This window comes from Centroberyx affinis, unplaced genomic scaffold, assembly GCF_046629955.1.
Source record: "Centroberyx affinis isolate AG114_WGS23_722 - 3 ecotype Tasmania unplaced genomic scaffold, CSIRO-AGI_Caff_v1 ptg001874l_1, whole genome shotgun sequence".
Taxonomy (NCBI): domain Eukaryota; kingdom Metazoa; phylum Chordata; class Actinopteri; order Beryciformes; family Berycidae; genus Centroberyx; species Centroberyx affinis.
The window spans coordinates 85,001-112,048 of NW_027280248.1; the positions used below are offsets into that span (position 1 = coordinate 85,001).

The 27,048-nt window shown below is 42.7% G+C and overlaps 2 protein-coding genes across 2 annotated transcripts in view; one reads left to right on the top strand and one right to left on the bottom strand.

The window, feature by feature from the left end:
- usp22 (ubiquitin specific peptidase 22) overlaps positions 1-16,508 on the top strand; it is a 35,571-nt gene extending 19,063 nt beyond the window's left edge. The window contains exons 5-13 of the mRNA XM_071530056.1: positions 2,944-3,110; positions 4,082-4,229; positions 4,669-4,771; positions 7,736-7,894; positions 9,408-9,534; positions 9,701-9,792; positions 11,013-11,075; positions 12,233-12,382; positions 13,073-16,508. Of these exons, the coding sequence (XP_071386157.1) occupies positions 2,944-3,110; positions 4,082-4,229; positions 4,669-4,771; positions 7,736-7,894; positions 9,408-9,534; positions 9,701-9,792; positions 11,013-11,075; positions 12,233-12,382; positions 13,073-13,115 (1,052 nt within the window). The 3' untranslated portion in view covers positions 13,116-16,508. The remainder of the gene's footprint in view (positions 1-2,943; positions 3,111-4,081; positions 4,230-4,668; positions 4,772-7,735; positions 7,895-9,407; positions 9,535-9,700; positions 9,793-11,012; positions 11,076-12,232; positions 12,383-13,072) is intronic.
- Positions 16,509-17,918: 1,410 nt separating this feature from the next.
- Positions 17,919-26,561, bottom strand: LOC139653109 (tumor necrosis factor receptor superfamily member 13B). Its single transcript, XM_071530063.1, has 5 exons — positions 26,493-26,561; positions 23,310-23,444; positions 21,450-21,566; positions 21,070-21,375; positions 17,919-18,550 (listed from the first exon to the last, which is right to left on the bottom strand). Exons 2-5 carry the CDS (start codon positions 23,422-23,424, stop codon positions 18,315-18,317), a joined length of 774 nt encoding a protein of 257 aa, XP_071386164.1. The 5' UTR covers positions 23,425-23,444; positions 26,493-26,561; the 3' UTR covers positions 17,919-18,314.
- Positions 26,562-27,048: the final 487 nt, after the last annotated feature.

A 27,048-nucleotide genomic window follows, 5' to 3' on the forward strand; every position in this document is an offset into this window, starting at 1 on the left:
TCCATTTGAATACCCTTGTTATTTCTGCCTTCTGTTGTTTTGTATCACTGCACCATTTGTCATTTTAACTCATTTTCATTCTTTTCTCTTTTTTTTTCGAGGGCCAGATGTCTTTATAAGCCCCTTTGGATTTCTTTTGTTTGTCATGCTTGTACAGCTCTGGTTTCTTTTCTGTTTCTTTCTCCTGTTTTTTTTTTCAGTTTTTTAATGCATGTGTGCAAATAAACTGAACAGAGAGAGAGAGAGAAGGAGAGAGAGATGTGAAGTTAAAAGTGAGGGATGTGGAGAAAAGAGGGAGAGAGATGGAGGGAAAGGGAGGAGGGAGACAGTAAGAGAGGATGGAGATATGAGAGAGAGGCGGGTAGGAATTGGGGAGGGAAAGGAGGAGAGATGAGAAGGAGGTGAGCATGAAAGAGAGAGAAAGGAGGAGAGATGAGAAGGAGAGGAGGAGAGATGAGAAGGAGGTGAGCATGAAAGAGAGAGAAAGGAGGAGAGATGAGAAGGAGAGGAGGAGAGCTGGGAAGGAAAGGAGGAGAGATGGGAAGGAGAGGAGGAGAGATGGGGAGGTGATCATGAAAGAGAAAGGAGGAGAGATGAGAAGGTGAGCATGAAAGAGAGAGAGGAGGAGAGATGAGAAGGAGGTGAGCATGAAAGAGAGAAAGGAGGAGAGATGAGAAGGAGAGGAGGAGAGATGAGAAGGAGGTGAGCATGAAAGAGAGAGAAAGGAGGAGAGATGAGGAGAGGAGAGATGAGAAGGAGGTAAGCATGAAAGAGAGAAAGGAGGAGAGATGAGAAGGAGAGGAGAGATGAGAATGAGGTGAGCATGAAAGAGAGAGAAAGGAGGAGAGATGAGAAGGAGAGGAGAGGAGAGATGAGAAGGTGAGCATGAAAGAGAGAGAAAGGAGGAGAGATGGGAAGGAAAGGAGGAGAGATGGGAAGGAGAGGAGGAGAGATGAGGAGGTGATCATGAAAGAGAAAGGAGGAGAGCTGAGAAGGAGGTGAGGAGAGATGAGAAGGAGGTGAGCATGAAAGCGAGAAAGGAGGAGAGATGAGAAGGAGGTGAGCATGAAAGAGAGAAAGGAGGAGAGATCCTCATCTCTCCTCCTGAGAGCATGAAAGAGAGAGAGGAGGAGAGATGAGGAGGTGAGCATGAAAGAGAGAAAGGAGGAGAGATGAGAAGGAGAGGAGAGATGGGAAGGAGAGGAGCATGAAAGAGAAAGGAGAGATGAGAAGGAGAGGAGAGATGAGAAAGTGAGCATGAAAGAGAGAAAGGAGGAGAGATGAGGAGGAAAGGAGGAGAGATGAGAAGGAGAGGAGGAGAGATGAGAAGGTGAGCATGAATGAGGGAGGAGGAGGGAGGAGACCATGCTTTCTCTCTCCATCTTTCTCTGCTTCTTTCCTCTCCTCCCATCACCTCCTTTCCTCTCTCCCATCCCTCTCTCTCACTCTGGTTGCTCTCCTCCTTCCCTCCATCTTCTCCTTCTTTCTCTTCTCCTCTCATCTCCCTCCTCTGCTCAGCTTTCTCCTTTCTCTCGCTTCTCTCTCTGTGTGTGTGTGTGTGTGTGTGTGTGGTCTATTGTGCTTTACTCTGACAAGGGCTTCCCCTTGTTCAGTCCAACATTGCCTCAGGGACACCACTGTACTGCTGTGTGTGTGTGTGTGTGTGTGTGTGTGTGTGTGTGTGTGTGTGTGTGTGTGTGTGTGTGTTTGTGTGTGTGTGTGTGTGTGTGTGTGTGTGTGTGTGTCTGCAGCTTAGTTGGTCCACTGCAGCACCTTTGACAGCCAAGAAAAATGATCTAACTCGCTCTTTATCTCTCTCTCTCTCTCCCTCTTTCCGTCTCTTTCTCACTCTCTCTCCTCCCCCTCTCCCACTCCTTTTGTTCTTTCTGCCTTTCTCTCTCTCTGCTTCTCTCTCCCATTTTCTCTCTCTCTCTCTCTCCCTCTCCCTTTGCCTCTTTCTCTGTTCTTCTCTCCTTTTCTCCCTCCCCCCCTCTTTCTCCACTTTCCTTTCACTCTTCCCTTTCTCCCCCTTCCACTCTCTTTTCTCTGCCTTTCTCCCTCTCATCTCTCTTTCTCTCTCTGCCTCTCTCTACTTTCTCTCTTTTCCCCTCTCCTCTCTCCCTCTCCTCTCTCTCCCCCTCGTCTCTTGCTCTCTCTCCCTCTCTCCCTCCCTCTTCTCTCTTTCTTACCCCCTCTCCCCCTTTCTCAATCTCTCCCTTTCTGCCTTTCTCCCTCTCTGTCCCTTTCTCTCTCCCTCTCCTCTCTCTCCCTCCCTCCCTCTTTCACTCCCACCCCTCCCTCCCTCTTTTACTCCCACCCCTCTTGCTCTCTTTCTCCCCCTCTCCCTTTCCTTCTCTCCCTTTTTCTCCATTTCTCTCTCCCCTTTTTGTCTCTGTATCCCACCCTCCCATCTCTCTCTCTCCCACCCTCCCATCTCTCTCTCTCTCTTTCCCACCCTCCCATCTCTCTCTCTCTCTTTCCCACCCTCCCATCTCTCTCTCTCCCACCCTCCCATCTCTCTCCCTCCCTCTCCCCTCTCCCATCTCTCTCTCTCTTTCCCTCCCTCTCCTCTCTCTACCTCCCTCCCTCTTTCACTCCCACCCCTCTCTTTCGCTCTCTTTCTCCCCCTCCCTTTCCTTCTCTCCCTTTTTCTCCATTTCTCTCTCCCCTCTTTGTCTCTGTATCCCACCCTCCCATCTCTCTCTCTCTCGCTCTCTCTCTCTCTATCTCCCCCACCCTCCCATCTCTCTCTCTCTCCCACCCTCCCATCTCTCTCTCCCACCCTCCCATCTCTCTCTCTCTCTCCCCCCACCCTCCCATCTCTCTCTCTCTCTCCCACCCTCCCATCTCTCTCCCCCTCTCCCTCCCTCTCCCCTATCCCTCCCCCCTTCTCTCCCTCTCTCTCTCTCTCTCTCTCCCTCCCTCTCTCCCTCCCTCCCTCAGGTCTTCGTGGTCTGATAAACCTGGGCAACACGTGCTTCATGAACTGCATCGTCCAGGCTCTGACTCACACTCCGCTGCTGCGCGACTTCTTCCTGTCCGACCGCCACAAATGCGAGATGCAGAGCAACTCGTGCCTGGTGTGTGAGATGTCACAGCTCTTCCAGGAGGTACCGACTCCTCTTCCTCTTTTCTTCGTCCGTGCGAAGTAGGCCGAAGAGGCGGAGGAGAGAGAGGGAGGGAGGGAGGAAAGAGAGAGAGGAGGTGGAGGAGGAAAGAGAGGGAGATGCAGAGCTACTCCTGCCTCGTGTGTGAAATGCAAATTAGTTGAATTGGAGGGGGAGGAGGGCTGGAAGGAAGGAGGGATAAAGGGACGCTGGGAGAGAAGGAGAGGTAAACAGAGGGAAGGAGAGAGCAAAATATGAGTATACTTGTCATATTCAACATCTCTGCATATAATAGCTGTCAACTCTGATCACTAGATGTTGGATCCATCAATGAGTCTATGTAGGGCTGCAACTAACAATTATTTTCATTGTCAATTAATCAGTTAATTATATTTTTGATCATTTAGTCTAGAAAAAGTAGAGCCCAAAATGATTCTTAAAATTACTGACTTAGTCTGACCAGCAGCCAAAAGTATTCATTTTTTAATGATATGAAAAAGCAGCAAATCTTAGCATTTGTGAAGCTGCAACCAGCAAATGTTTGGTGTTTTTACTTGATAAATGACTAAAATGATTAATCGATTATCAAAATTATAAACGATTAATCTTGTGACGATTTGGCAAATCGATTAATTGACTCATTGTTTCAGCTCTAGTTCTAAGTATCTTGCTTTGGCATTGTAAGTGTCATGCCAATAATGCATTTTGAATTGAATTGAAAGAGAAGGAGGGAGGAGGGCGGAGAATGGAGGATGGGTTTTGAGCGAGAAATCAGAAAATAGGAAAAATAGTTGAGCGAGAGAGAGAGAGATGGAGAAAGAGAGATGCCTCAACTCTTCCAAAAGAGGCGAGGGGGGAAACGACAGCTGGAGTTTATGGAGGTTTTCTCTCTGTCTTCTGCAATTAATTACACTAACCCCCCCCCTCCCCATCTCTCTCTCTCTCTCTCTCTCTCTCTCTCTCCCCCTCTCCAGTTCTACTCGGGCCATCGCTCGCCCCACATCCCGTTCCGCCTGCTCCACCTGGTCTGGACTCACGCCCGTCACCTGGCCGGCTACGAGCAGCAGGACGCCCACGAGTTCCTCATCGCCGCGCTGGACGTCCTGCACAGGCACTGCAAGGGTCAGACACACACACACTCACACACACACACACATCCATACACACACACACACACACACACACACACAGACAGTCATGGCCATATACGGAGACACAAAAAGAGAGATGTTACAGAGAGGAAGAGGCAGGAAGAATGAGCGAGAGAGGAGACTTTGACCTGAGCAGAGGTGAGAGAGGAGGAGAGCTGGTTGGAATGAGGGATTATTGGACGAGTGGAGAGGATGAAGAGAAGAGAGAGAGAGAGAGAGAGAATCATTGATTGATGGAAAGATGGAGAGACACTTAAGAGAAGTATCTGTTGGATCTCTCTCTTCTCTCTTTCATACTGCAGTGTAGGGGGCAGAGAGGGTGGGGGAGGTTATACAGCATTGCTTTGAGTCACAGTGTGTGTGTGTGTGTGTGTGTGTGTGTGTGTGTGTGTGCGTGCGCGTCCACACAGATGACAATGGGAAGAAAGCCAACAACCCCAACCACTGCAACTGCATCATCGACCAAATCTTCACAGGAGGCCTGCAGTCCGACGTCACCTGTCAAGTCTGCCAGTAAGTGTGTGTGTGTGTGTGTGTGTGTGTGTGTTTCTGTTTTTACAAAATTTGTCATTGGTTTACCTACAGATTTAGCTATTATAGAGCTGCCACTTTTTACTGCATAGTTCCTGAACTTCTGCTGCACTCTGCTCCAGTCCCAAGAGGACTCATTTGGGAAAAAAAATCTAAAGAAATAAAAAGTTTTGTTCTCTTTTCAGCCACTGGAAGTCACAAGGAATGTTCTGGTAACTAGCTGGTTGAAAGACACCAGAGATGTGTGTCTCCAGGTCCTTTTAAAAAGTCCTGACATGATTTAAATTGAATTATCGAGGCCTTTTAGAGGTCTTAAATATGGTTAAAAGCTGCATTTGAAAGGTCTTAAAATGTAGCTTTTTCCATGTGCTAACATTACTGTCTGGTAAGAAATCTGCCTAATGGTTTTTACTTTTCAGGCAAAGTTTTAGTATGAAATTGGCCTTAAATCTGATTTTTAACTGGATTTAAAAAGGTATTCAAAAGTCTTGTCTCTCCTGTCATCACCCTGTAATCTACCAATTTGGTTCTACTGCATAAGGTTCAAGAAAGAACTGTCTGTGCTACTAATGAAGGATAGACGCAGTATAAATGCAGAAACACCAGCTACCACTGTGTGATTTGACGTGTCACTTATAGTAGGTGCGACTTGTCTGTTTTTGCCCAAACAGCGGCTCAGAAATGACACACTTTTCCAAACGCTGATGGGTGTTTTCTGTCTCAGAGAATCTTCCTGGTTCTCTGTCCTGAGGTGAACCCTCCAGCCTCTGCTCCCCTCCCCTCCCCTCCCCTCCATCCTGCTGACAGACACACCGATCAGGGCTGATATCAGGGCGCACACACACTCGCACGCACAAGTACACACACCTTTGCACGCTCAGACACACACACACACCAGTCTGCTACACTGCAGCAACAGGAGCTCCCTCTCATAGCGCAGGGCTTCTAAAGTTGAACTCTAGTTCCACCTGGTGGTCAGAGTGAGTATTGGATCTGTTTTGAGAAACATTTTTAGGCGTTTAGCTTGACACTCTTATCCAGAACGACTTGTAATTAGTGCGACAGTGTAGTAGTAACAGTAGAATGAGCTACACTTCCTAGATAATCAATATTACAAGCAGTCAGAGGTATTGATTGCAAGGGTAAGAGCAATAATTCAATGTTATCATTTATCGTCTATATAGTGATTTTAGGATATTGTGACGCACAATTCTGCTCTCTAAACTGATGATAACAAGCAAATTTTATTTAAAAACTCAATCAAAATGAGGTATGGTAGGAATATTATTTGAAAATTTCAGTTTTGTTTGACATCACACCTAACTTTACCATTCAGTTGAAAGCATTAATTTGATTATTTATGATGTGATTTTGCATACCAGAGCCCCATATTGTGATTATATATGTAGATATCGAAAAAAAAATCCTAATGACTATCATGATATTATGATCGTGATATATAGTGCCAAGACAGAATCAGTGCCTTGGCATCAAGTGTGTTTCCAATGTCATTTACTCAACAGTATAGTGAAATGGGCAAGAGTTTTCTTATCCTTTTTTTTTTTTTTAGAGCAGTTATTTCGAACCCTGGAGCAGTTTCCCCTCTAGTTGGGTTTGGGCACAGTAATCGCTCTCGGGTCTGAACCAAATCGTTTGGACCGAGACTTGGAGGGAGGTTTCTTTTTTTTTTTTTTGTTCATTTTCCAAACCAAACCTGGAGCTTCCAGCACAGAGATGCAATGATCTGAAAGTGAGTCAACCCAGCCACAAGAAGCACTGCGCATGTGTTTTAACATGAGAGTCTAATGCCACCGAAATGTGTTTAATTAATAGGAAAACTAGAAAATGTCCTCAGTTAACTCACAGGAATGTCGGCAGAATCCCCTTTCTACTCTGTAAAACCCAGAAATGAAGTAGAAAAGTTTGAATTATTCATTGAGAATTTCACAGCATAAACAGTGGGGTAATCCTTTGTTATACTTCAGGACCAACATCAGGCAGAATCCCCCGCAGAGAGTTTTGATGGGAAATGCGATGATCCACAAACGCAGCTGATTCTGATGCTCCGTGTTTGTTTTCCCCGAACAAAAAGTCTTTTTCCTGCAGCAGATTTCTGAAGGAAATGATCCCACGAGGCTTTCGCTGATGAATTATGAATCGCTTGGAAGTTTTTTTCATGTGAAAGTGTAACTGAAGCAATGCTTAAAATGCAGCAACTCATCCCCCTGATTCAGACCAAAGAAAATGGACAGTAGGTTTGAAAACGTCCTGGAACCAGTCCTCCACAAAGCCCAAATCAGACCAGAACCTCCTCTCCTGTGTCCCTCCTAGTCTGTCTCCCTCCCATTTTTCCTTCTGTCTAATTAAAGTAAAAATATGAAGTGTAGCAGCTTGTTCTACCTTCATTTTAGGTGGGTAATAATAATAATAATAATAACTTTATTTGTATAGCACTTTTCTAAAAACAATGTTTGCAAAGTGCTTTACATACAATAAAACCCAAAAGCAGTGATGTGAAACTACCACAATGAATGATAGAAAAATAAAAAAATATATGTAATAGAAAATAGGAATAAAAGGTAATATATGAGGTAAACAGGTACAACTAAAAACACACAAACAAACAGAGATCCAATTAAAAACAGATCGAACTTTACATAAAAGTGTGTAATGAAAGAAAATGATAAAAAATAGGAATAAAAGGTAATACAAGAGATAAACAGGTACAAACAAACAGAGATACAATTAAAAACAGATGGAACTTTAAATAAAAGTGTGTGCCAAAACACAAGAAAGCAATACAATGGAGATACACTAAAACACTGGGAGATGTAGAAACAGGTGTACGCTAACTGTTTGGATCTCACACCTTTCTCACTCACCCTCACACACTCACTCTCTCTCTCTCTCTCTCTCTCTCTCTCTCTCTCTCTCTCTCGCTCCCAGTGGTGTGTCGACGACCATCGACCCGTTCTGGGACATCAGCCTGGACCTGCCGGGCTCCTCCACCCCCTTCTGGCCCCTCAGCCCCGGAGGAGACGGGTCGGCGCTCAACGGAGAGAGTCACACCACTGGAGCCACCACGCTCACCGACTGCCTGCGCAGGTAACCCGACTGGAACGAGCGGTCGGGGGAATAAAATGGAGCCGTTTGGTTTGGAAGAGAGTAGAGTAGAGTAGAATACGACTTTATTGTCCATCCAAAGCTGTAAATTTGTCTTCGGTCCCAGACACAGCAAAAGCAAATCAAAAACTAAACGGCCTCAAGAAGTAGTAAAAGTGAACGTAATTTCATTGCACATATTTGCTGTAAATTCACATATCCATTTTCTTCATATTTAATATCTCATGATTGTATATTGCTATATATACTGATATAACGTTTCATCTATATTACATTACATATTATTGTATATATTTCATATTTTTGGTACATGTTCCTATTGTAGATATTCAGCAGTTATTCTTTCTTTGCCTAATGCTATAATGCGTACTTTTCCCCCATACTCTGCATTTAATATGTTGTAGTGTTGTAGTGCTGAGTATGTTCATACAACCCCCATTTTCTACATTGTTGTTTTTATTCTTTTTTTTTCTGTTTATATTCTATTTTTCTCTGCTGTGTCTTATTGCTGTTTGCTGCTGCAACAATCGAATTTCCCCACAAGGAACATTAAAGTTTCATCTCATCTGAAGATGAAGATGAAGATTCATATTCAGCCTGTAGCCGGCTCCACCAGACAGCAGTAATGTGTTAACAGAAGAATCAGTGGCCTGGGCCTATGGTCTAGTGCCTGATTTTGAAACGTTTTATTATTTATTGTCAGGTAATTAAACATGAAAGTCCAAACTGGATCAAATCTACATATTATAGCCACAAATGACAAAGCACTTTTTAAGACATTAGATTTTCATTTTATTGGTTCTGGCCTCTCCTGCAACATTTCCCTGCTTTACGGAGATTTGGCTTCAAAGACACGACCCCTTCATGGCCCCCTGGGAAAGTTGGTGACTACATACACGTTACATAATATGTAAATAATACATGTGCCCGCTAGCTGTGGCTGTACAGTATGTCAGATATAATCATTTACCTGTTGTGTGCATGTTAAATCTACTTTTTTCCACCATACCGGCCCCAGAATGGAAGTATTCACCATAATCCTTTTCAACACACACACACACACACACACACACACACACGTATGCACACAAGCACACACATCAACATACACACAGAGAGACACAAATATTTCTCTTAAACCAATTCCTCTTCCAATTCACCAGACCAAAACCCACGGGCAGCAGCATGTAAATGAAAACACTCAAGCACAAGCCCACACACACACACACACACACAAACACACATTCCCCTGAAACCAATTCCTCTTCTCTCCAAATTCACCGGACCAGAGACCTCAGGGAGCAGCGCCATCGATGAAAACACACACACACACAAACACACACACACACACACACAAACACACATTCCCCTGAAACCAATTCCTCTTCTCTCCAAATTCACCGGACCAGAGACCTCAGGGAGCAGCACCATCGATGAAAACACACACAAACACACACACACACACACACACAAAATCTATTCCTCTCCTGTCCAGATTCACCAGACCGGAGCACCTAGGCAGCAGTGCTAAGATCAAGTGTAGCGGTTGCCATAGTTACCAGGAGTCCACCAAACAGCTGACCATGAAGAAGCTGCCCATCGTGGCCTGCTTTCACCTCAAAGTAAGAGTGTGTGTGTGTGTGTGTGTGAGTTTAGAAACACAGGCACTGAGTTAGGAATAATAGCTAACATGGTCCTCTCTCTCTCTCTCTCTCTCTCTCTCTCTCTCTCTCTCTCTCTCTCTCTCTCTCTCTCTCTCTCTCTCTCTCTCTCTCTCTCTCTGTTCAGAGGTTTGAGCACTCGGCCAAACTACGGCGGAAGATCACAACCTACGTCTCCTTCCCCTTGGAGCTGGACATGACTCCCTTCATGGCCTCCAGGTGAGGATGTAATACCCAAATATCCAGATAGAGGCTGGAGATGCTCAAATCCAATAATAACTAAATAAAAAAGACCAGGTTAGGTGCAAAAGGCTTGAAAGGATAGGCAGCACTCTGGGGAAAAACAGTGAATGAACTGTGTCTTAATTCTGTAGTCACAGTGAATGTTTTGGCTGTACATGCTTCATCAGCATGCTACAGTTCATTAATATTTTTTTTAAAGAGAATAGCTGCACATACACACTGCTACACCATAAAAGATGGGTGATAAAAGGTGAGGCTTCAAGGTGCTAAACGACAGAAAAGTCACATTGCGATAAGTGTTTACTTTCTCTCGAAATAGTTACATATCAAAGCCAAAATAAAGGTTCTGTGTTTTGCAGACCTGAGTCAAATAGCATTTGCAAATACTTGCAGTGTTTGTTTTGCCCTGCTTAAAGGGCCAGATGGGTGGAGTTTGTCACATTTAACAACATTTAGATCCAATCACAGACTGTTGCCTGAAAGCTAATAATAATAATGATAATAATAATAGTAATAATAATAATAAGCTTCATTTGTATAGCACCTTTCATACAAGAAATGCAGCTGTGCTTTACAACAAAGAAATTACATGCACCAAGTGCTTCACATTAAACTTGATAATAATAGTGAAAATAAGATAAAGATGAGAATAGAATACATAGAATGCATCTTCACATGAAAATAGACATAGAATGAGCATAAAAACAGGGTCATGTCATAATGTAAAATAAGATAAAAATGAGGAATGCATAACATAAGACACACGTAATACATAAGCTACCAAAATACTCTTCTGTGAATGATAACCGCCTACCCAAAAACAGAATTGTACTAAAAGGCAAACTCCACCCACCTGGTACTCCATGTTGACTAAAACAAACTTTGAGAAATATTTCTAGAATTATTTGACCCAGATCTGGTGTTTTGCAGCTGCATCAGTCACATTTACTGTGGCAGCCATTGTAGAAATCCCCCTCATGTGTTTAATTTGCATCTATCCTGCATGATAGATAGTAAAACTAAATGAGTATATTGTAACACAGAACTGTAATGTCTCTCAGCCAGCTAGTTACAGACCATTCTTGACCTTCTGACACTTTAAAAGGGAGCAAAACTTTATTCCCTCCACTCTGCTGATCCACTGCTAGTCTTTGTGTTGTCATGACCGACCTCTTCCTCTCTGTTGTGTGTTTCAGTAAAGAGAGCAGGATGAACGGGCAGTACCAGCAGACCGTCGACCCCTTCAACAACGACAACAAGTAAGACAGACATCTTTCACCCCTGTCTTTCATGTTCGGGACGTCACTGTAGAGTGTGTAAAGTCCAGAAGGCCGGTGAATTGACTTAGCGGTTTATTGCAAGTTGTTCTTTGACCGTTTCAGCATGGGACCCAAATTGTGAGGGCTGGGTATTCAAAAAATGATAAATATCGGTGTGACAGATTTTTGGTATTGATACTGATTTTGAGGTATCGAAAAAGCTTCAAATTGTCGAATTCTTTACCCGTTTTTGTTACTAGTGACGTTTTCATCTGACGTTTACTGCTGAAGTTTTCATCAGAACATCAAAGTTGCAATTGAAATATAGTATGTTATAATACTATAACCGATTATCACGGTTGACCAGTTTCATCTGAAAATATTTGAGCCATGTAATCCTTGCATTGCAATCTGCACATGCAGTCTTTGTAAAAGTTTGCCTTTGTTTAATTATAGGGCTGCAACTAACGATTATTTTCATTGTGGATTAATCTGTCGATTATTTTCTCGATTAATCGATTAGTTGGTTGGCCTATAAAATGTCAGAAAATGTGGATCAGTGTTTCCCAAAGCCCAAGATGACGTCCTCAAATGTCTTGTTTTGTCCACAACCCAAAGATATTCAGTTTACTGTCATAGAGGAGTAAAGAAACCAGAAAATATTCACATTTAAGATGCTGGAATCAGAGAATTTTGACATATTTTTCTTAAAAAATTACTCAAACCGATTAATCGATTATGAAAATAGTTGCCGATTAATTTAATAGTTGACAACTAATCGATTAAGCGTTGCAGCTCTATTTAATTATCTTGCATCTATCCTATGACACACTGCAGACAATTCTTTCTTGAACGTCGTACAGTAGGACCAAGGTAGTACATTACAATACTAAACTCTACTGTCTGTATTGTAAAACAAAACTCCAGTGTCTCGCAACCAACTAGTCACAAGACCATTCCTCCTGCCATCTGATGGCTGCAAAGACAACATAGTTTGAGTTTTTTTTTTTCAAACAATTCTTCTTGGGGATGAAGCAAAAGTGTAGCAGTCGTTCATCAAACATGCAGGAAAAAAATGGCATTAATGCATTCTGGGTTAAGCTTGATTGTGGCATTAAGTCTCTGTTATTCTCTCTCTCTGTCATGTCTCTCATCAGGTACAGTCTGTTTGCAGTGGTGAACCACCAGGGGACGCTAGAGAGCGGCCACTACACCACCTTCATCCGCCAGCACAAGGACCAGTGGTTCAAATGTGACGACGCCATCATCACCAAGGCCAGCATCAAGGACGTCCTGGACAGTGAAGGGTGAGTCAGCAGGTTACAGTACTGATCAAACAGTGGCAGCCAATGTGGAAATCCCCCTTCATGCATTTATCCTGCATCTATCCTGCATTAGCACTGCAGACAGTTCTCTCTTTAATGTTATACAGCAGAACCAAATTTGTATTTAACAACACAAAACTCTCATGTCCGTTAGCCAATTAGCTAGCAGGCAATTCCTTAGATCTTCCAGTAGCTGAAAACAGAGCAAAATTGAATTTTCTAAACATTTTCTCTTGAGAATGGAGCAAAAGTGCAGCAGTAACTTGGCAATCATTCAGTAAAAAGTTGGACTTCTACAATGGCTGTATCTCTAGTTGTAGGCACTCATGATCTCATGTTGTACATCATTGTCATGTTAATTTATCTCACTGATCGTTTACATTTAAAATATTAGGCATTTTGTTTCCGCTCTTCTCCAGAACGAATAACAATGGGTGAAACAGTAGAATAAGCTTCAATTCCTAGATCAGCAACATCACAGGCAGCCAATAGCAAGGAGTGAGAGAGTCATCGCCATAGCGCTCTGATAATAGATGTAACAAAATATTCCTTTAACTCTACAATGAGCATGAAGTGTGACATGGGAATTCCTGCCTTTGGTTTTTATAATGACTGGTTCACAGTGACTGCTTGCTTTGCACTCTGACTCTTTCGATGCCTTTGTCTCCCCAGGTACCTCTTGTTTTACCACAAACAGTTCCTGGAGTATGAATAGTTCCCTCCATCAGCACAGCCGCAGGGAGAGATGAGAGAGGATGCAATGGAAGGATCTGTTGTGGAGGGGGTAAAGGTGACGGAGCGATGAGAGAGGCAAGGAGACACAAGCCTACCTGAACTCTGAATCACTCTAGGTGGCAGCATCCACGCTAACAAGAACCACCCCTTCTCCCCTGTGTCCACCAGGCACCTCCTTTTTGTTTTTCTAGCTAGTAGCGTTCAGTCGATTCTTCGGGCGAGTGCTGGTCATGGCTCTTTTTGCTGCCAAGCGACTACTGAAAACCCGTTCGGAGGCTGGCGCTCTTTTGCTAGACGGAGAAGCATTTTAAACGTCTCGCACTAGACATGCTAAAGCTCTCAGCACTGCTGGGAACGTGCAACAGGAGTCGTTTCCACTGAAAGCAATGAGGAAAACGAAAACTAACGCTGTGAAGAGAGGTCCCCGGTGGACACGTAACCTACCGCTCAGAGGTGCCATCGCCCAGTCGAGTCCTACACTTGATGGCATGACAGCTGGAGGTGCTACCAATTGCAATACGTCAGAAGTTCAATTTTGAGTCAGACGGCGGGTAGCATTCAAACCGATGAAGCTTAGGCAGGTTCTTCAACACCATCACGTCCATGTCTGTTGACACGGAGAAGAAAAGATAACACTTTACTTCCCATTGACCTTATTCCTGTGGATTAACCTGTGCGTTTACCTATGGAATAGTATTGTAAGTACACAAAAATAGCTGTAGGGTAGCCATTGTAGAACTATTACTGCACACCTGCTGAACTTGTACTCCACACCCATAAGGAATTTTTTAGAAAAATCAAGTTTTGCTCCTTTGTCTCTCAATAGAAGTTACAAGGAATGACTTGGTAGCTAGTTTGTTGAGATATTAATAGCTAGAACGTACTAATCTGGTTCCACTGTTTAATATTCAAGAAATAGTTTCCTACAGTGCTGATGCAGGATAATGCAAGAACCTTCTACAAAATGCAAGAAAGCCTACAAGGGCGACTACAGCGACTTACTTACAAGGGTGTAACAACTCAGTCTAATTACCAAGAGTACAAACATAATGTTCTGGCTGCACATTGTGTTGCTACAAGCTTGTAAGCACATTATGGATTAAGGAGATTATCATTAATCACTTAAAATATTGTGTACTTGCAATACCTCATTGTAATTTGCTGGAATAAGGACATAGCTAAGTAAAGTTTTATTTAAGAAAACAATCGCGCTAGTCTTCTATATATAGAAAATACTACTAAACCAGTCTGCACTTACTTTCAGATGAGAGGAACGAGGTTAAAATTGATGGAGGGAGGAGGGAGGGAGAATTGTGGAATCGTGTCCCTTCCTTGTTTCTCTCTCTTTTTTGAGTTGTTGCACACGGACAGAAGGGCAGGAGTTTATTTTATTTATTTACTTTTATTTATCCAGGGAAGATTGACTGAGCGCGAATGCTATTCTGCATCACTGTCCTGCTTCAAGTTGCATACATTCATACCTGGGAGCTGACCGGTGCCACCGCAGCCTTCCACTGGTGACACCGAGCGGTTTCCCTGGAGCTACTGACCTCATTCACACGGCGGCCATTTTGAACACTCGAGGTGGGGAAACTCTTCCTGGAAGAGCAAGTATAGCCCAGCTGTGTCCTGCTGTTGTGCACCAAGATGCATCATGCAAACATTTAGCGTTTCACAGATTCCCCACTGAAAAACATTCCACACTGAAGTGAATGGATCTCAATTCACGTTTTAATATATTTGGCCCATTATCAATAGCTACCAGTAGTTACTACCCTGCTAACTTCCATCAGTTGTGGTTGTTTTTCCCAAGATTGCTAGCTAATTTTATAGCTATTAGGTCTATCTTCAATACTCACATATGTGTTGAAGTAACGCTACAGTAAATAAGTAACGCCAATTTTCCGGGTAGATATTCCCACCTTGGATGTTCAAAATGGCCGCTGTGTGATTAAGGTAAATTGGGGGTTCAGGGCTTTGCTGGAGGGAAACTCGGTGGGAGTTGTTTCGGGACGGAAGTGCATTTTTCATTCACTTTCCCCACCCAGATTTTACCAGCCGGTCTAGGATTCGAACCGGCGACTTTCTGGTCACAAGCACACTTGTCTAAACACACACACACACACACACACACACACACACACCTCCAAATGACCAAACATTTCAAGGATGGAAGTTGTCTTATTATGCATTTTTACGCATTGTTGTTCTGAATGCAAAAAAAAAAAAAAAACACCTGACAAATGGTATTATGAACATTGTATAGCAAGACAGAATTGATTCCATTCATCACTTGTGATTTATTTGTAGTTGTCAGTCAGATACTGTATAAAGTTAGCATACACTTTCCTAAATGAGGAAGCATTGTTTTTTTTGACGGGAGAGAGAACGATAGTAGATCTGTTAGCTTCCCCCTCTCTTTTGTTTCCTCTAACGGGCACAGGGGGAAAAATACACAGTGAATATATTTTTATACATAATTAAAGCGTTCGTTTACGGTTTTGCACCCTCCCCGTCTCCCGCAAACCTTGTCTGTGTTACACTGTGCCGTCGGTCATGTTTTTTTTATAGACGCAAAAAAACAAAATGGTGATGATCATTTTCATGAGACTGCTGTTATGGCACCTGAGGGTTTTTGTGTTGTTTTTTTTTTATTTGGCTTGTTTATTGGTTTGTATATTTTGTTTTTTTCCCCTCATGGTGACGACATTGCAGCGGCATATTGTTTGTGTTCCAGATATGTTGTCGTGATGCTGTTTCAGGTAAATGGCGATAAAGAAATTGTGAAGTGAAACAAAAGAGGAGAGTGCTATTCTCAACACAGAGTGTGTATAACGGGCCACAAGCCCTCAAGCTCGATCCTGCAGTGTTAACCGTCGGCCGCATGTTGCTCTAATTCGGTGTGTTTGTATGTGTGCGTGCACGCGTATGTGCCAGGGAAAGCAAAAAAAAAAAAAAAAAAACAAGCCCAGTGTAGGTGCGTTTGTGTAAAATGTGTGTGTTAACTGCGTGTAAAAAAAAAAAAAAATGTGTGTATGTGTTACTGTGTGTATGCACGTGTGTTGTGCGCGTGCGTATGTGTGTATGTATGTGTACTGAATCAGTACTTGCATTCAGCATGCTGTCTGAGCTGGGTATCACAGTTTCGTAGGACTTTTCCACATGTTGATGATGATGTACGTAAGAGTATATATGTACAGTTTGTATGTAAGAGACAAATAGTGAAACCTCAAGTCGGTTTTTGTTCATCCGTATTGCTGGATCCGGCCGCGGGGTCGTAATCAGTAGGAACCTGTCTTGACCTAGCAAGTCATTCCTCCCACACACACTTAACTGCTGCAAGAACTGGACACAACGATGGAAAGACTCACAAATAAAGAAAAATATATATCTCTAAACTCTTGTTTGTGCTGCGTTTTTATTCTCATCAATAAGACGGGGGGGGGGGGGAGCTGGTGGTGTTATATGATCACAGCTGCGTTATCAGGCATTTAACTGTCTTGCTTCAGCACACATGGAGACATTGGCTGTTGCTGGGTTCAAACTGAAAATGTTTGGAGCGGTTTATTTTAACTCTGGAGCCTTTACTGCTTTAGTTCGGTTTGTTTGGGCTGGTGAGAGCAATGCCACTCAAACCCCGAGTGGCTCCGAATACCCTGAAAATGCGGGTTGTGATCCTAAAAATAGTACAATAATATTGAAGAAGTCCCAGAAGTACAAAGCATATAGAGAAAGAGAGAAGGAGATGGAGAGATAAGTGAGAGAGAGAGATGAAAGGAAAGACAGCCAAGAGTAGAGGGAGAGAGAAAGCTGCGGATGAATAAGTAGAATCCAAATGCAACAGCGAGCATCTTTGTAAAAAACACTGCCAATTTTCAATAGTCATGTTCCATAGACCCGACAATCTCTTTAAATTCACCAAGAGTTGCCAGTTCATGAAGTTTCCGGTCCTTTTACAAAGTATTCCAAGCAGAGGGGGCAACAACCGTGAATTTTTTTCCCCCTCCAGCTCCGTTCGAGAGTCTTGGGACCTCCGACTATAATGAGACCTACAGTTCTGACTCATATAGACATATAAATATGACAAAGACTTCCCCACAATGGCCTTATAAATAAAAGAAGAGGGTGACTGCGTTCACGCATGGAAAGAGAAGGTAAACCAGCCGTAGAATACAAAGTAGAATGATGAGTCAAGATTTGTGTGAGATTTGGTTGCAAATCTCGGGGCACCATGGGTAAAACGGACGTGTCTAACACCCGCAGACACTGAGCTGACGCGTTCATATACAGAATCGAACCATAATCAATTAGTGGTGAAAATGTGGCTTTGTCCTTGCCTCAAAAGAAAAGCAATGTTTGCTTCTGAAATAAAACCCCAACTTCGGCTTTGGCTTTTTAACAAGACTGTCGATGTGTGGCCTGAAGGAAAGACGAGCAATCAATTAAAATACCCAAATATTTAAGATTTAAGATGTCTGTTTGCCTCGAGTTGGAACAGTTGGTGTAAGGTTTGACGGTCCGTTCCTCGCCTTAGACAAATCCACGATGATGTTGTTTTCAGTCTTTAAATCGATCTTGAGCTCGCACAGCTGAGACTGAACCAAATTAAAGGCACATTTCAAATGTTCAAGGGCCTCGTTTTAGTGCAGGAGCCAAACAGTTTATGTCAACAGCAGAAGAATGAAAACATGCATTGGGTACATTTAGATTAAGATTATTGTTGGTCAATACAACAACTTAACGATTAGTCGGTGAGGTGCTGAGATTTCTGGCTTTCAAGAGTCACTGTCCATCCCGCACTCGGTTTTTCAAATTTCAAGACAATCCCCCACCCCCCCCCAAAAAAAGGCTAAAAAGCCTCGTTCCCATGCCAAACAAGCAAATCACAAAGCAGTATTATTACTACAGTATCCTCACGAGTATTTCTTGGAGACGAGTTCCAGCGATGTTGCAGTTTCTACCGGTCATTGATAGCTTGATAAAGGTCCTGGACTACTTAGTGCCCCTCTTAAAGTCCTTTTTCTTAGATTCACAGTGTGAGCATTTCAGCTTTTCGCCTCTGTAGGGCAGAATTGAGCTGCATGCTTTGTTGTTTGTGTCTTGGTAAGGTGTGACAATGTCCTTGGTCTGATTCATCAATCGATCTTTTTTCAGTAACAAGCCAAACTCAAACTTATCCTCATCCCACCGCGACCGCCTGGACCTCCTGAGTCCAGAGAGGCTGTCCCTCTTGGGGCTTGGCTCGCTGGAGGACGGCCTGCTGGTAGAAGGAGAAAGGGGGTCCCAGCAGCCTCTCCTCCCCCTGGTCCGGTGCTCTCAGGTCGGGGAAACAGTGGACACACACACAGGTCTCGGTGGGGCTGGAGTCGCCGGCCGGCTCCGTGGGATGGAAGATGTTCGAGTCTGTTTGAAAACCTGTGGACAGACAGGAGAGGGCAGCATACACACACTGTTGAGGTAGAACACACATACACACACACACACACTGAAGCAAAGCATGTGCAACAGGTGCAAGTTTGCCACGGGGTGAGCTTTATAGATATAACCTTTATAGAAGTCACTTTTAAATGCATGCTTACTGAGCTACTGCAGCACTTTGGATTCAAGACTCAAGGTAAAAGGAAAAAATAAGGTTTTCTCAAGCAGTTACAAAGGAATAGTCTGGTATCTAGTTAGTTGACAGACAGGTGTATTGCATTAAAATACACTCATTTTGTTTTACATTGGTTCAACATTAAAGAAAACTTCAGGACTAACACGAAAACTGCATGAAGTACTTCCACAATGGCTACTTTTTACATCCAAACATGTTTACAAGTTCAGAAAACAAAGAGGAGGAAAGTGCCGGTGTCAAACTTATCACAAATATTCATAGTGAGTTTACTGAGTTAAGTAAACAGTGTCTTTCTACACCTTATTTTATACAAATAAATATAATTTTTGCATAGATTAATCATATGGCCAGTTTTTAAACAGAAAGATTTGTTTATAATTACAAATTTATTTTTAGTGTAAATGCAACGATAGAACAAATGAAAAATAGTTTCTCTGTGCAGTCCACAAAAGTCACATTGTCAACTTTAACGTTTCTAAAACACATTTAAAGCTGCACCAGGCGAGGTCTTTATGTAAAGATGCACCTGTCCTGTTTACTCTGCATACAGGAAGTGACAATCGAAACTTAAGACCGAAATACAAAACTTTCTCCCAAACAGCAGTCAGCCAGCGCTCACTGACAATGGCTGAACCTGCTAACCAAAAGATTATTTTTTCCAGCCCCTCCGCCCCACCAGTCACTAAAAAGACGTCACATTACATGACTTAGTGGGCGATCACACCGAGAAGCATCGCTACAGGTGCGGCCGCTTCAAAAACGCCTAGGCAGGGCTGAGTGTGTGACCGGGTTAAAGAACGCTAATATCAGCTTTTCATCTGTGTTTGCCGCTGTCCCGCCGTTCCCACCACATCAAACGGCATCAAAACTGGAAGGAAAGCCCACCTTCTGCTTGATTTGATTGGCTGCCTGGCCCAAGTGGGACAGCCGTGCGACTCTGCGGCTTGTGCTAAAAAGTTGAGAATATTTTAAACTTTTAAGCGCGCCTAAAAACCGGCAGAAAAACACGACACGTGACACAAGAGAGGAGCGCCGCGCCGTACCACAGGAAAGTAACGTTATTTATATAGTAAGTAAGTAACTTTATTTATATAGCACCTTTCGAGAGCAGAGATGTCAAAAAGTGCTTCACAGGGGAAATAAAGCATAAACATACATACAGATATAAAACACAATAAAAACAGACCAAAAACCCCCACAAAAAAACAAAAGTAAATAGAAAATTACACAAAGGCAAATTACACAAAAACAATGGTTTTGCTGGCGACACGTTTCTAGTGACGCTTCTCGGTGTGATCGCCCCCTTAGGGGTAATTAAAGAGTAACTAAACCCCACCAAAATCTGTGGTGAACCCTGACACCTAATGGTGAAAAGTAGGGTACTGAACTGGCCAGGTGGTGACATCACCTGGCACAAAGACCAGCCAATAGGAGAAGTCCAGTTCAGTACCCTACTTTTCACCATTAGGTGTCAGGCTTCACCAAAGATTTGGGTTTGGGGTTTAGTTACTCTTTAAGTAGCCTGGTAAGACCATCCTGATCACGAGACCTCACATCCTGTTTCGCTCCACGGATCAGTCTGGACTTCTAGCCGCCCATATCGATTTCAGTGGGCGGGAGTACTTGCCTTGACAGACGAACTCCTTCAGCCAATCAGCAGAACAAAACATGTCGGAAGAACGGCGAAAACGTCTTTTCCGCAGAGAAACTCCGCTAGTGCATACTGTACTCTTGTTTTTGTTTAATTGCTGTTATTGAGTCTATTTCTGTAATAACTGCACTTATGGCTGTGTTTACTCTACTGACGTTAACGTTACCGCTCGTTACTTCGGGAGAGACGCCATTACTGTTTTGCCAGCGGCGGCCTGTATTTCACGTCATCAACTGCGACACAGTCCCTGATTGGCCCGGTTACATTGTAATTTCAGGAAATCGATGTGGGCGGCTAGAAGTCCAGACTGATCCGTGGAGCGAAACAGGATGTGAGGTCACATGATCAGGATGGTCTGACCAGGCTACTCTTTAAGTCCTTCCAACTTCAAATGTCTCTCAAAAATTCAGTTACCTCTTACTGCCAGTTGGGGCCGCCAAAGTGCAGCTTTAACTGGATATGCAAAATAATAACGATAATGATAATAACACGTTATTATCTACACAATATTTGTTTGAGATCCTTTACCAAAAACTAAAAACTAGAAAAATCTGGCTGAAGGGAAACCGCTGTATGTATTGACTAGTGGACTAAAGTAGTTCTAATTCCAGTTAAAGTCATTCATCAACTGCATCAATGTCTTTTAACTGGAAACCATATCACACTGACCTTTGGTGCTCCACCCAGGCAGACCGACCTCCTGGCCCAGCTTGACCGCACCTTCCTGGGCTTGTTTGGTCGCTGCGGGTCCCGGTCCGGAGGTCTTGGTCCTGGCCCTGGTTTTCTTCAGAAAGACTGCGAAGGCCACACACAGGCTGGACAGCAGCAGCGCCACGCACACAGCCAGGAGGGAGTGGATCAGGATGGTGGAGTCCGGCACAAAGCGCACCCTGGTGGTGGGGGTGCGTAAGGCAACTTCAACCTGGGGGGTTATAGTTGTGGAGGGAGGCGGCTGGGCTGGAGGAAGGGAGGGACCTGAAGACAGAAATATGATGAGACGCCACAAGGGAACAAGTAAACCTCCGGTGTGCAGCAGGGTCGGTACTCACTCAGACAGTGTTGGGAGCATTCTACTGGATGTCTGCCACAGATCTTAGCACAGTTCACACACTTCATCAGCAGCCGGTCATAGTAGTGTCCAGACAACTCCTTACACTTTGCAGACACTGAGACACACACACACAGACACAGACAAACACAACGTCAAGGGGATCAGGGAGGGTGGAGGGAGACATATAAGACATATGACAACTTCCACTGTGAATGCCATCATATTCATTCAGTTTCCCATTACATTTACATTTTAAAGGATAATACCAGTGGTTTTTTGTTTTTTTTTACATTATTCCTGGTGGCGTTTGCACAGTCATTGCTATTTCATTGTGCTGAGTTGAGTGTTTACATATCAGTAGGGCCGAAATAACCCAGTACCAAGTAGTATCGAAACTTCTCCAGTCAAACGATACCTGCATTTGACAAAAATCTAGACAAAAATGACTATTTGTACGGTTTTGCTCGCAGCCAATCACCGCAAGCGTTCTTCGATTTAATGCGACGTGTGATTGGCCCACTACCGCAGCAGCTACAGCCCATACAGTCTGTGGTGGTGAAGTCGAGCGCGGTGTGTGTGACGGAGTTGGCAGTTCACCGCGCCGAGATGCCACCAAAATGTAAAAAAATAGAAAAGGTATCGAATGAAGTACTCTATTGGTATCGGTATCACTTTAAGGGTACTGGTATTGGTACTGGTATCGTAATTTTTTAAACGATACCCAGCCCTACATATCAGTGCACATTAGTTATAATCTACTCCAGGATATAATACCTCGAAAACATGTCGACTTATAAACTTTACTGTCACATCCATGTCTTCTTATTTAGGCCATCTTTGACAGCAGTTGACACCCTAAAGTTTGGGTTTTAAAAATGATGAAAAGAGAGTAAATCTAATTGCATATTGCATATATATCTAATTGCAAAGTGATTGGGGGAAATGTAAAGCAGATGCAGATGGGCTGTAACTCTAAACACTCTGGTATTCTCCTTTTAAGTTGTTGTCATTTAGCTGATGATCCTATCCAAAGCGAATTAAAACAAAACCACAGTAAACATGCCGTCTCCCACAAATGATGCCTCTGGGCCAATCAGTAACAACGATGTCACTTTGTTTTGACCTGTAATTGTAGCGCCCGCCCCCCCTTGGGCAAATCAGCGTAAATTTTGAAAATGTTGGAGTGCAGTGACAAGATGAATCATTTCTCCAAATTTCAACAAAATGGTGGACGAACGACTGATCAAAGAGAACGATTCTGATCCATAAGCCCTCATGAGTGAAACAGTAGAATAAGCTTCAGTTCCCATAGTAACAACTGCAATGGACAAAGCCATAGAGCCACAAAAGTAAATATAGAAAAAACCTTAAAACAGTCGATAGACAAGTGCTAGGAAACAAAGTCAGAGAAAATATATAAAAAAATATATATATTTTTTAGTTGTCTTTGTTTTTCATAACCTGTGTAAACATGCATGCCCATGTATAGTATATGCACCTATATGTATGCTTGTGTGTGTGTGTGTGTGTGTGTGTGTGTGCTAATTTAGACCCTCAAAGTCAGGACATTTTTGCAAAGTCAGGACATTTTGGCCGATCCTCACTTCTTCAGGGGGCGAGTTTAGAATTAGGATTTGGGTTTAGGATTAAGATTAGAATTAGGATTAGGTTTAGGTTAAAGTAGAGGTTAAGGTTAGGTGTGTATCCTCACAAGTAGGCAAACGTGTGTGTGTGTGTGTATGCGTGCATGTGTATATACTCGCGTGTTTGTATGTTCAGTGTGTGTGCATGGGTGTGCTTTCGGCTCACCTTGTGTGTGTGTGTGTGTGTGTGTGTGTGTGTGTGTGTGAGAACTCACCGCAGTACTTGGTGCAGCTAGCGTCTCTGTCTGACCGCTGACACATTATGTTACACCACACACATTGTTGGACCACGAGGTCGAAGTACTCCCCCTCACGACAACGTCCACCCATCAGCCCTGATAACCCTCACACTGACACACACACACACACACACACACACACACACACACACACACACACACAGTAGACACAGCTGTCATAGGTGAGTGGTTACTAGTATGTGGATAATATTATGCACATATCTATCCTGCTAGGCCGAGTCATCGCTTCATCTGTCCCTTGTAAAGATTCTTCCCCACAAAACAGTTTTTTTTTTTGTTTATCTTTTGTTTTGCATAACACATGCCCAGCACATATTTTAACATTGAAGAGATCCCATGGAAGTACAGAAAAATGAAAGTGGAGTCGAAGCTACCTGGATCGTTTTGTGGCGTCGGGACCTAAATATCTTTCTGATATCAGTTCAAAACAGTTTCCAGATCTGTTGTAATATGGATTTTGTATTCTGAAGTTGTTGTGCATGTTCAGGTAAATGTTGAACTTGGCCTCCTCCTGCACATCGCCGTCTGTGACATGCAGTGGTGGAAGAAGTACTCTGATCCTTTACTTAAGTAAAAGTACCAATACAGCAATGTAAAAATACTCCATTACAAGTAAAAGTCCTGCATGAAAAATCCTACTTAAGTAAAAGTACATTAGCAGCAAAATGTAGTTAAAGTATTAAAGTAAAAGTAGTGGTTTGGTCCCTCTGACTGATATTTTATTATATATGACATCATCAGATTATTAATACTGAAGCATCAGTGTGTAAGCAGCATGTTACTGTTGTAGCTGCTGGAGGTGGAGCTAGTTTGAACTACTTTATATACAGTTAGCTAGTTTAGTCCAGTGGTTCCCAACCTATGGGTCGGGCCCCTCCAAAGGGTCACCAGATAAATCTGAGGGGTCGTGAGATGATTAATGGGAGAGGAAAGAAGTAAAAACTAAGTTCTGATACACAAATCTGTTTTCAGTTTTTGGACTTTTTCTCTAATCTTTGATTTTTGCTGAAATATTGGATCATTTGAACATTTATTGAAATGAAACCATGTGAGGTTTAGAGGGAAAAATCACTATTTGGTGGAGCTGTTAACAACTCATAGACATCTGAAATGTGACCCAACTACACACTGCTTTTTGTACGACGTCAAAAGCCAAAAAGGTTGGAAACCACTGGTTTAATCTTTAATAATGTGTTGTATTTTAAAAGCTTTTTATATTATCCATTGTGTCAAATCTCCATCTGAAAAGTAACTAAAGCTGTCAAATAAATGTAGTGGAGTAGAAAGTACAATATTTCCCTCTGAAATGTAGAGGAGTGGAAGTATAAAGTAGCATCAAATGGAAATACTCAAGTAAAGTACAAGTATCTCAAAATTGTACTTAAGTACAATACTTGAGTAAATGTACTTAGTTACTTTCCACCACTGGTGACATGCTTGCCGGGCGGTGACAGTATGTTACAGTCACATGATTTACAGTGCATACATGTAGCTAGAAGTCCCATTTCTTTAGTACATGCTTGCTGAGCTGCAGTACTGCTGCACTTTGGCTCCAGGAATCGTTTGGGGAAAATTGTGTTTTGCTCTATTTTCAGACGTCACAAGTTTCAGACGGTCTGGTAACTAACTGGTTGAATGACAATAGTTTTGTGTTGCAGTGTACTACTTAAGTTCTACTGTGTAACATTCAAGAAAGAACTGTCTGCAGTATTAATATGATAGTTGCAGGATAAATACATGAAGGGAGATGTAAGTCTGCATTTGCACCAGCTGAACACAAAATGATATGGTGTATAGTGGATGTAATGGTTTAGTTTGTGGGGCTGTCAGAGTGGAAAAAGTTTTTCTCACCTTTGTTTCCAAAGCAGAGTGAATCCATTTGCTTTGGGGGTGTTAAACTGTTTTTTTTAGAGCAAACCCAGCAAAACCGTTAAACGCCCGTCTGAATCAGAGATGGAGGTGCTACCAGCCTCGCTGTAGCTGCAGTTTAAAAACCTCTACCGTTTAAAAAAATAATTTCTTCGTAGTCAAACACACTCCTCCTCGCTCCACTGAGCGCTGAGTCAGCCAACTGTGAAGAACACACAGATCCAAACCTCCGCCTCCCACCCCCCTCGCTGGTTTCACACACACACTTCAGTATGAATTGTAAACTTGATTTAGTCTTGAGTTGAGTACATTTATCAGTACTCGATATCTTATTCATTTCAGTGTTTCATTATTACACTGTTAGCACACACTGTACATTTGTAGCTGCTAAGAACTAAAACAGCATCTGACTCTGCAAATGTTGAGTTAACTCACTCAGATGAACCAAAATCACCATTTACTTTGATTCATCTGACTTGTTATTGATGTGTTTTATTGTTTTTGTGCCATTCTCCTCCTTCACTGCAAAAAACGTCCATCTTAACAAGTAATTTAGTCTCATATTCAGCCTTCAGATCTACTATTCAGCCTTCAGATCTACTATCTGTATTTGTCTTAAACCGAGAGAAACATTCTGCAGTGAGGAGAGATAACTCCACTTGTCTCCAATGCAGCTTCACTTGTTTCGGGAGTTTTCCAGAAAGATTAAGATCAGAAATAAGGCAGATCACTGCACTACTGTCAAGAAAATGACACTCGATTCTACAAAATTCTTGAAACAAGTTGATTTGCATTGGAAACAAGTGAAGTTACCTAACCCCATTGGCAGATTTTCTCACTTATTTTAAGAAAATTATGATTTTAGGACTCAATAATCGACTAAGTGACTTGTTAAGATGGAGATTTTTTGCAGCGTTGTTGAGTTTTGATGTTGCTGTGTCGCTGCCTTTTTTTAAAAGAAAAAATTCTGTTTTCAGATATTTAAGAAGTTTTTTTTGTCTCACCTGGACAGTGTGTATTCCTCTCGTTTTTCCTACTTTTTACTATTTGTCCATATAAAGTTAACTGAAGACTAAACTACACTACTAAACTACAGTTAGTGCAGATTGAACTGAACGCAAGCGATAGAGCAACTATGAACCTTCATCTCTTACGTTCATCATCATCACGCTGGTTAGAAACTGCGATAACACCCCTGAGGTTATGGGTCTGACCACTAAACACGTATACAGTACTGAGTCTGTTTCGGTTACTTTAGAGACCACTGACCTGCTGAGGTGAAGAGGAGCGGGGAGAATCCTCAGTGTGAAAAGATGGGCGCCCTGCTTGCTGTGAAACTCGGCCTGTATTTCAACATGAAAGCTCATTTGGGTATGAGCTCATCTCCTACCCGGCCGGGACTTCCCCCCTTGGGTGAGGAGGACCCCCACCCTGACACACACACACACACAATATATCGGTATAACCTCCAGAACACAGCTACATGAAAAAGTCTGTCAAACCTGCAATTAAAATGTATTTTCTTTGCATTCATTATTACAATTAATTGCGTTTTTTGTAAATGGGTTATGGGAATTCTTCATTTAAAGGCAGTAATGTCTCCCAGAGTTTCTCTACCACTCTCTCTGCCTTAAAGAGCTGCTGACACTAAAATAATTTCATTAGTTTGGTTTCAGTGGAGAGTTTTAGTGTCCCATGATGCTCTGAATGCTGCTTCACCCTGACAAGAAGACAATTCTGGAGGAAACACTGAACAAAAAATTTCATGGGCAGACAAGCTCTAGTACCCACATTAAACTTCTTCTCCACTTTTTTATTCAGACTT